General features: G+C 45.5%; 1 protein-coding gene across 1 annotated transcript; it reads right to left on the bottom strand.

Annotated features, from left to right (window-relative positions):
- Positions 1 to 236: 236 nt before the first annotated feature.
- Positions 237 to 8,756, bottom strand: MMGT1 (membrane magnesium transporter 1). The gene is made up of 4 exons (XM_081180564.1): positions 8,602 to 8,756; positions 5,203 to 5,255; positions 4,079 to 4,182; positions 237 to 2,928 (listed from the first exon to the last, which is right to left on the bottom strand). Exons 1-4 carry the CDS (start codon positions 8,681 to 8,683, stop codon positions 2,766 to 2,768), a joined length of 402 nt encoding a protein of 133 aa, XP_081036690.1. The 5' UTR covers positions 8,684 to 8,756; the 3' UTR covers positions 237 to 2,765.
- Between the last annotated feature and the right edge of the window lie 697 nt (positions 8,757 to 9,453).

Genomic DNA, 9,453 nt, shown 5'->3' with positions numbered 1-9,453 from the left:
ACCACCCAGGAGTCTTTTACCTTTGCTGTGCCTGTGGGCTTAAAAAGGTTGCCAACCACCACTGCTCTATGCAAACCAGAAGACAAATTCAATCCAGTACAGCAGCAAGTGCAGTAAAACACAAGCCTTTTCCGGATAAAAGGGAAAATAATGGGTGTATTTAAAACCACCCTTCAGCTTTATAAAAGTGGCATTTTTCTTAGTTCAATCCTTGAAGAAAGAATTCATACCCCATGTGCTTTTTAAGGATGTTGGTTCTTTATTAGGCAATGCAAGATCAAAAATGAAAGAACAAGTTTTGCACACGTGATAGTTAATGTCAATGCTGGAGGTTCAAGCTGCTACTCCTTGCAAGTTTAAATGCTCAAAGGGCATTCAATAGGTTGCAAACTTAAAACACAAATGTGGGGAGGACTCTGTTCATGCAGCGATGCCCTGCTGTGATGGAGCCTTTTTGGCAACCCAAAGCAGGTTCTTGCCAGGTTTGTAGGCACCTGGTTAATAAGGAGAGTTTAGCTGAAAATGATTTTCATACATGGTACTAAGACAGGGGGAGGGGAGTTCAAACTGAAGGACACCTGTGACACCAGCCATTCTTTTATGCACAGCCACTAGCCCACAAGCTCCACTGCACTGTGCAACCTTTTCCTAGCAAACATTCAGGACTGTGCTGCAAGACTGGATTGGGTACTTTTCTCACCCCACCTCAATTTTATGCAATGAGATCCACAGGGAGCCGGGTTACCACAAGGGACAAGATCCTTTTATGCAGCCCAGATCACCCATACAGGGTCAAGAAAAACTTGGCTCTTAACTCCCAACAGCAGCAGCTGTAATTCTGAAAATGTGCTGGGAGACCCTCACTGGCTTTAAAGGAAATATTAAAGTGAACCATCAAGTAGGTGAAGCATAAGACCTGCAGCCTCTCTCGTCAAGAAAAGGAGATCCCACCAGCTGCTGTTCTCCGTGCTTAGTTCTGAAGCACTGTTTCAGGTTTTACAGAGCAGGAGTCTTCACTCCAGGACAAGGGATGGGTAGGGAACAGTAAGGCCATTACATAACAACAGACTTTATGTTCAGTTTGCCACTGCGTGTACTTGGGGGGACTGTAACACTAAAATAACTTCCATGAACAAGCAGCAATCTGAGTTTAAACAATGCCATGTCTTCTTTACATTCACAGCTCAACCATCCTGACCCCTGAGGTTAGGGTGCCTTTTGTGGAACCAGGAACCACCATGCAGAGAAAAGAGCAAACCATACTGGGTGGAATGCATTGTTTTATTCTATCACAAGTGCACCAGCAGTTGATGCCCATGCGTCTATACTGTGCTGCCACAAGTGGATGGGGCACCTTTCTTTCACTGCAGAAAAAAGTAAAATGTAAACACGCCATTGCAGCCAAGGAGAGACAGACAGCTTTCCTGCAGCCCACTCCAACCGGTTTAAATCTATGGCAAACAAACATGGGGACAAACTAAATTTAGTGAATTGACAGGAATCTATTCCCTCTGCTCAAACACCCCACATGCTCCAAGGCATGTGACTCGGAGATGCCATTGGCAAAAGAGCAGTGCAGCAAAGTGGAAAAACAAGACAAACGGGGTAAATTGTTTAAAGAAAAGCAAAGCAGCTCTCCCACCTCTGGACAAACTTCGTCCTAGGTTTTCAGTGAGAGTGCACACTTCTAAATGGAGGGAGCTGGATTAAAATGCACCCTTCTGAGCAGAAAGTCAGGAAACAACTTGTCCACGTTACAAGAACAAACTGAACAGCCTTGTGGCATCTCAAGACAGACATCCTAAGCAGTCCCTGAGATCCTTGTAAGTTATAAGCCACTCGCTCATGTAGCAGTCCCATCCTCACCCAGACTTGCAGCCCTCCCTCAGGTACAGCCCTCCTGCTTTGCAGCAGTAATCCTGTTGCGATCCACCTTGCTCCCAGCTTAGGCAACAGCCAGCACTTGCTACAATTAGCAGGAGCTTGGTGCAAAGTGGATGAGACTACAGATGGTGTAGTAAGGATGTAAGCATCCTTCCTGCCTAACCCCCAGTGAGATCTCCAATGGCTCTCAAAAATGATCCATTTCCCTTCAAAACCTGTGAGCATTTCAAGGTAGCTCAAGGACACCGAGCAATAAACGAAGGGAGCTTTTGTGTCCCTGGCAACAGTTTGGGTAAAGCTCCCACTTCAGAACCGCCTGTCTGAATGTCTCTGATGCTGGTCATAACAGCGACCACATTACTTCAGCCAAAATGCTGAAGACAGGAAAGAAACACAATCACCATTGTCTTCTGTGTTAAGGATGGGAGGGAAGGGATAGACACAAAGCAGCCCCCTTCCTCAGCATTCAACAGAACAGCAGCATAAGCCAATACCCCTTTCTTCTGTGCTCATCTGTGGCATTAAAACAATCACCTACTTTTTGGAAATAAAGAATTTGCTTTCACTAAATTCGAATCGACCATGATGGTGGGCTAATGGACAAAAAGTAAAGTGATGTTTCACAGCATAATTCTAGCAACAATTTACACTGTTTTGCCAATTCAAAATTCAGTCATTGTCATTAACAGTGTTTGAAGAAGGTCCTTTTTAATAATTATATATATATATATATATATATATATATATATATATATATATATATATAGTCTGGATGATCAATATAAATACTGCTCCAGAAATGAAATAAAAGTGTTTACACCCCAACTCCAATGTTATAGCTCAGTGTCCTGTTCTATTTTTAGAATAATCTGTAAAAATCTTTAACGGCGAAGAGGTTCGAATTTTCGCAACTTCAGCGATGCGCTAGACGACAAAGCATCCCTGCTGGAGGAAGAATGGACCGTGTCTGGGGACTGGAATAATACTCTGCCCCGGTGATTAAAAACGTAGAAGGATGGATGGTTCCTTAATGTGTCAAATGTCCTGAAACAAAAAGCAGAACAAAAAGGAGAGAAGTGCAATTGGCAACAAATCATAACTGTTAATTCACAGTCCTATTCTGGTTAAAATGCCATAACCAAGGTTACCTTCAGATCTTCCTTGGACATATTAAAAAGTTCAAACTTGGCCTCCTGCCCCAATACTAGTAAGAATTTCTATTCCACCCTTCAAACGAATATGCAATGCTCAGGGTAGCTTATAAAAATTAAAATCACATGAAAAAACCAGCAACAGCAAACACACATAGTGCAATGGAGGCAAGCAGAGAGATAAAAATCAAACTCCAAGATAAAAACATGATCTGTTCTTAGCTAGAAGTAGCAGCAGCAGCAGGGGTGACAAACCACAGGACCCACACTGGGGCATCAAGACAGAGAAGGATGCTGGGGCCAGGCCAAAGGTGGCTACCAAAAATGTGGCAATAAGATGGGAGTTAAGGCCAGAGCCTGGTAGGATAATGGGAGGCAGAAAAAGCAGCAGAAGTCCAGGATGCGCTAAACTGAAGAGCTAAACTGAAGAGCAATCTCCATTTGGCTCCCATCACCCCATGAAGAGTCTTGCTGGATCAAGCAGCCATCTGTTCCTTCCTCCTGCTTCCCACAAGAGTCCAACAGGAATTGGGCATGAAGGTTACAGCCTTCCTATTTTTCTGCTGATATTCAGATGGTGGATACCTGCTAATCATGTAGGTTTCATAGTCAACATGGCAAAAACTTTCCTTTTTAACCAGGCATCTGGCTCTTAACTATCTGGTGGGTGGGGATACACACCCACACCCACACACCCCTGGTTTTAATGTGTGTAAGTTGCTTTGAGTTGCAGTAGCAAAGAAAAAGTAACTAATAAATCCAATAATAACAATTACTAATAGATATGCAGCATAGAACAGGTTTCTTTTAACTTTGCCATGTGTGAGAGGGAAGTACAGCAAACTGTAGTTTCTCAATCTTACAGCATTGTGCAAATGATGAAATAACAACTGCTAAATGTCTTCTAATTGATCAGGAGAGAGAAACCCTCCTCTTTAAACAGACCTGGAAGACTGCCTGATGTAAAGGGTGGGGGAAAGAATAAAAAGCAAAGCACTGAGCAAAGTAATAATGCCAGCAGAAAGAAATGGGTAAAAACATACTTATTCTTCAGCTCTGAAGTAGCATCCATGTCTTTAAATTCCCCTGCAATATGTACTATGCCGTAACAGGTAACCGCAAAGGCCAACAGTGTTTGAAGCACTATCTGTAACAGATTAAAAAGTAAGCAGCACTTGAGTGACTTAAGTAAAATACTGCTAATAGAATTCCCCCTCGTGTTTGGTCTTAAATATCCAACCACTGTGCTTTTCAAGATGGGAAATCTCACGGCTTCAGAAATGTGCAATGCAGCAGGGTTAATTTTGGACTTGAGACACCTCAGGTTATTTACATGGCTGAATAGGCATGAGCCTGGCAACTACTTCTCAACCTTATCTAGTCTTCTAGTGTGGAAAGGAGGAGGGGCAGAGGTGGGTGGGAATGGGTAGGATGCCTCACACTGATACGTAATAATTTTTGAAGGATGATTACATTAGGCTGGAAAGTGGATAGCAGATACAGTGGTGCCCCGCAAGACGAATGCCTCGCAAGACGGAAAACTCGCTAGACGAAAGAGTTTTCCGTTTTGGAGGTGCTTCGCAAAAAGCCGCTAATAGCGCTAATCCGTCAATGGGCTTGCTTCGCAAGACGAAAAAACCGCTAGACGAAGAGAATCACAGAACGGATTCTTTTCGTCTTGCGAAGCACCACTGTACCACACAACAGCTCCATACAAACAAATACCTGCCAAATGCTAGAGGGAGAGGCTGTTTGTTCTGCAGAGTATGGGAAGTAAAGCAGAGGCTGTCAAAGAACTGACTGGAGAGAGTGGCAATTCCTAAAGGAATGCTGCTAAGGGAGAAGAGGAAGATGCCAAATTTCAGATGAATCTCAGTCACACTGCAATGCAGGCTGCAGATTAGGGGAAGAAGCATGGTGACACAAGAGCTCAGATGCAGTTTGTAGAAACAGGGCAAAGTAAAAAACAAAAGCCAGAATTAAGTTACACAGTACACTATCCATACAAGTCCACAAGCCAGTGAAAACGTTTAATTTGTTCCTGGATGTTTCATCCCCCCACCTTATTCCATTGCAACCATATTAGTTTAAATGGAAATGTGTCATCTTACGGATCACAGTCAAGTCAGCACTTGCATCCCTGAAAGAAAAAGAACATTTAACTTACATCTATTGGCAAAGTTTCATCTTCCTTTTCTGTTAATCTCATGTAGGAGCGATCTGCAAAATGAAGACATGCTGGTAAATTAATCTGATTTCCTTTCTATGTTCACGGAGCAAAAAAGGGGCCACACAGCTGGGTTTTCTATCAACTCCACTACAGGTAAAAGCCACCTCCACCTCAGTTTCTCTTTCTGATTATTAATCAGATCTTCAAATCTTGCCTCGGTGGATTAACTAATCTCCATAGTGCACACAAGAGAAATGTGTCCAACAGCTATAACTGAGTAATGCAAGAGAATCACTGGTAGCTCTCTGCTGCCTTATTCCAAGTCAGTTCTTTAGTGCACTTGTCCACAAGGATTGGCAACAGTTCTGCAGGGCTTCAGTCAGGTCTTGCCCATACATACCTGGAGATGTCTGGGACTGAACCACAGACTTTCTGCATGCCATGACCCTTCTCCTTACGTATCTTACAGAAAGGCCTCAAGCTCATTTAGACAACCACTAAAAACTATTTCAACTAAAGGCAACCAGTCTATGTTGCTTCAGTATGCATATTAAACTGTTCTCCCAAACTTGTCATAACAGGGAATCACTGCCGGCAACAGAAACAAATCACTCCATCATCTAGCTTCTCCTGTCCAACTGACTGCCCTGATCCAGAAATATGGGAGTTTGTGCAGATTCACAATGCAGATTCACAACTAAGCTGAAAGTGTTACAACTGGCACTATGTCAGCAGTCACTCATGTTTGTTGGCCAGGGTGTCAGTACACACATATAGAGTTGGGGTGACAAGCCGCTAACGTACTATTTTAACTGGTTACTTGAACAGTGTCCAGTATCAGAGAGAATCTGTCCCTACCCCACAGATTACAATCTATGTTAGAGCAAAAAGATACAAATGGGGAATTCACATTGGCTGCCTTCAATCCAAGTATTTTATGGACTAGGCCAAGGTCTGGCAGCATGCCACCAGTCCAGTCACCAAAACCCATTGTGTGACAGTTCCAGGAGAGGCCCATGAAATTACTAGCCCAGCCACTCATCCATTTTTGGTATTTCTATACTACACTTCTTAATATTTATCCTAGAGTGGTATGCAATGCAATTTTTAAATAAAATAATATATAATGAAAAGTAGTCAACACAGCAGAATGCACATGTAAAATAGCAATTAAAGCAGCAAAACATGAAGTATCTTCTAAAATACAGCATTCCCCAATACTACTTTAAATTACAACTGGCCTGCCACGTATGAGAAAACCCTCTCCTTCATTATTGCCCACATTATCTTTAATGGTGGTGGCTCTCAGAGGGGCCTCAGTAGGAGATCTTACTGATGTGGGAGAAGGCAAACCTTACGGACCAGAGTCTCAAGCAATTATGAGTTTCCAAGGTTAAAACCAACAACTTGAACAGAGTTTCGAATCAAACCAGTAACCAATCTAGATACAATGGTACCTCAGGTTAAGAACTTAATTCATTCCGGAGGTCCGTTCTTAACATGAAACTGTTCTTAACCAGAGATACCACTTTAGCTAGTGGGGCCTCCCGCTGGCGCCGCACGATTTCTGTTCTCATCCTGAAGCAAAGTTCTTAACCCGAGGTACTATTTCTGGGTGGGCGGAGTCTGTAACCTGAAGCGTATGTAACCCGAGGTACCACTGTATTACAAAACTGGTTAGATATGTTCCCAACAAGCTGTTCCCATTAAAATCTTGACTGCTGTATCTGGGGGATTCATACTGACGCACATAACCCTGAAGGGATTTGCATGGTTACTGTTAGCTCATCTGGCGTACAGATTACAGATGCAGAGGCGAGATCAAGCAACACATTGCATCAGAAGTTGCATGATTAATCCAGCACTTCTGCTGAGATGACCACCACCTCCTGAGCTTAAGACTCCCTTCATTCACACAACTGACAAAAACATACTGTCTCCACATCATACTTGATACAACATCTATTCCCTATTGCCTTAGTCAAGCACCTGCTACTCACCAGCTGTCTTTATCCTAACACCAGCCTAGTTCTCCCAACCGCTCTCCCACAGTGTACGCTGGTGTCACACCAATCCAACTGATCCCCTTGACTTCTAATGGCACTCCTATTCCACCCACTACACCCCATAGTCTTTCCACATCAAGTTCCATTTCCAGCCATTAAAAGTCTTTGTTCTATTCACTACCAGGCTTAGAATTCTATGAGACAAACATAAAGGCAAAATTTCACCAGGTGCCATTCACCATCTTAGTGCTACAGAGATCAGAGAAACCTTTTGTGGACTGTTCTTTTTAAGGTCTTGGGATCCAACAACTACACAGCCTAAGATAAGGTCTGACATTTTCCCACCGCAGTCGAGCATGGACAAAAACCAGAAATCAGGATGGTACCGGGAATGTGTGCAATGCTCAGTATCTGGGAATGTGAGGAGGCAACAATCCATCCCTCCCAGGTTCCAATGGCTGCCATATGTAATAATGGGTATTTCACTAGCGCCTCATAAAATTCTACCTCCTGATGTCTCACACACCTGAAAAAAGTTGCGGGCTCCAATCAAGCGTAAGCTTCACCCACAGCAAGGCTACAGCCCTATGCACGCTTACTTGAGAGCAAGCCCTACTGAACACAGTCAACCAGAGCAGGATTGTGCCTACAAACTGCTCCTGCATTTGCCCTGGATGTCCCACGGGATCCCCTTCTGACTCTGCCACAATTCCCATGCTGCACAGCCACGTTCTTCTCCGTGGTGGTCAGGGCTGGATTTAGGCCCTAAGGTATAAGCTCCTGAAGGTAATGGGGCCCTTGATATGTCCAGCTGTCCTTTGTCCACAACAGATTGTTGCTTTTGTGTGTTGAGTATATGCTATATGGTAATTTATGGACCTAATAGGTATCTAAAGCCATTTGCACATAACAAAATATGTATTTTATCAAAGTAATTGTTGAACTTATATTTTGGAAATGTACATCCAGGTTTCCCCCCCCCTTAATTTTTTTGCCCCCCCCAAAAGAGTGGGGCCCTATGCTAGAGCTTGTTGAGCTTATACGTAAATCTGGCACTGGTTAATTCTACCCTCGCAATTTACGACACGAACCTCCTCCCTTTCCTCTAAACGCGGCAGGCGGAATTCCCTCCCTCCCTCCCAGTAGGTGAGGCGGGGAAACGCTGGCGGCCCTTGGGACCCCTCCTGCCCGGGCCGCCCCCCAGGGAGGCGGCACATTCCAGAAGACACGTCCTGCTCGCGCCCCCCGCCCCTTCCCAGGAGGGGGGGCTGGGCCGGGCGGCGAGAGGGGCGCCGAAGCCCACCAGGACACCCCCTCCGCCAGGGTGCGCATGCGCGTAGGGCGAGGGGACGGGGCGCTGCCACCGCAGGCGGAGGCGGGAGCCACTCACGCTGTGCGGCGGAGAAGGCCGCGTGCGCCAGGGCGAAGAGTCCGACGCCGACCAGCCCTTTCCACAGAGAGGCGGCCGCCATCGTCTGCCTCGTTCCCTCACAGGCACTGCCGGGGCCGCGCACGCGCACGAAAGGCCAGCGGGAAGCTTCCGGCGAGAGCTGAGACGCGAACGCTATGCGACGCGAAGAGTCGGGCCTTCGCCGATCGGCGCGGGGATGACGTAATGCGCAGCGGAGGCTGGTGGGAGCCTCTCAAGCAAGCAAGCAAGCAAGCGCCTAAGAGAGGAAGGAGGAAGGCGGGGCCGCTGCTGGTGGCGGCGGCGGCGGCGCGAATCGGCGGAAGTGGGCGGGGCCGAGTTCAGCTGGGCCTGCCAATGGCTGCGCCACACGCCCTTCTTCGCCGCCCGACTCTCTCTTGGCTCGGTCGCGCCCGAGTTTCTGAGGGGATGAGTTTGGCGCCTCTTTTCTTCGCCCTCAGCGCCTCGTGCTGTTCTCCTCTTGTCACCAAGCGCCTTTCCCATAACCGATAAATATCCATATACAAAGCAAGGGGAACTTTTAAATTGAAAAAGACAACAGCATCAAACAGGCCATGAAGAAACATAATCAAACAGTTATTACTAATCCGGGTCCTGTTCCTGCCGAAGGAGCACAAGAGCACAGCAAGAGCAAACATTTAAACCAACTTAAAGCGGCCGTTAAAAATAATTCACAAGCATTTTAAAAACAGCCAAAACATTCACACCAGTTTTTTTAGATAAAAAAACAACACAACTTGAAGCTATTCACAACTAGGGATCTCAGAGTTGCCAGAAGCAGTATATCTTCCAGCCACCAAACGCCTGAGCAAT

This window comes from Podarcis bocagei (genome assembly GCF_964188305.1).
Source record: "Podarcis bocagei genome assembly, chromosome: Z".
In the NCBI taxonomy this organism is placed as follows: Eukaryota; Metazoa; Chordata; class Lepidosauria; order Squamata; family Lacertidae; genus Podarcis; species Podarcis bocagei.
Note: the sequence above shows the minus strand (reverse complement) of the source record. Positions and strands in the feature narration are given on the sequence as shown.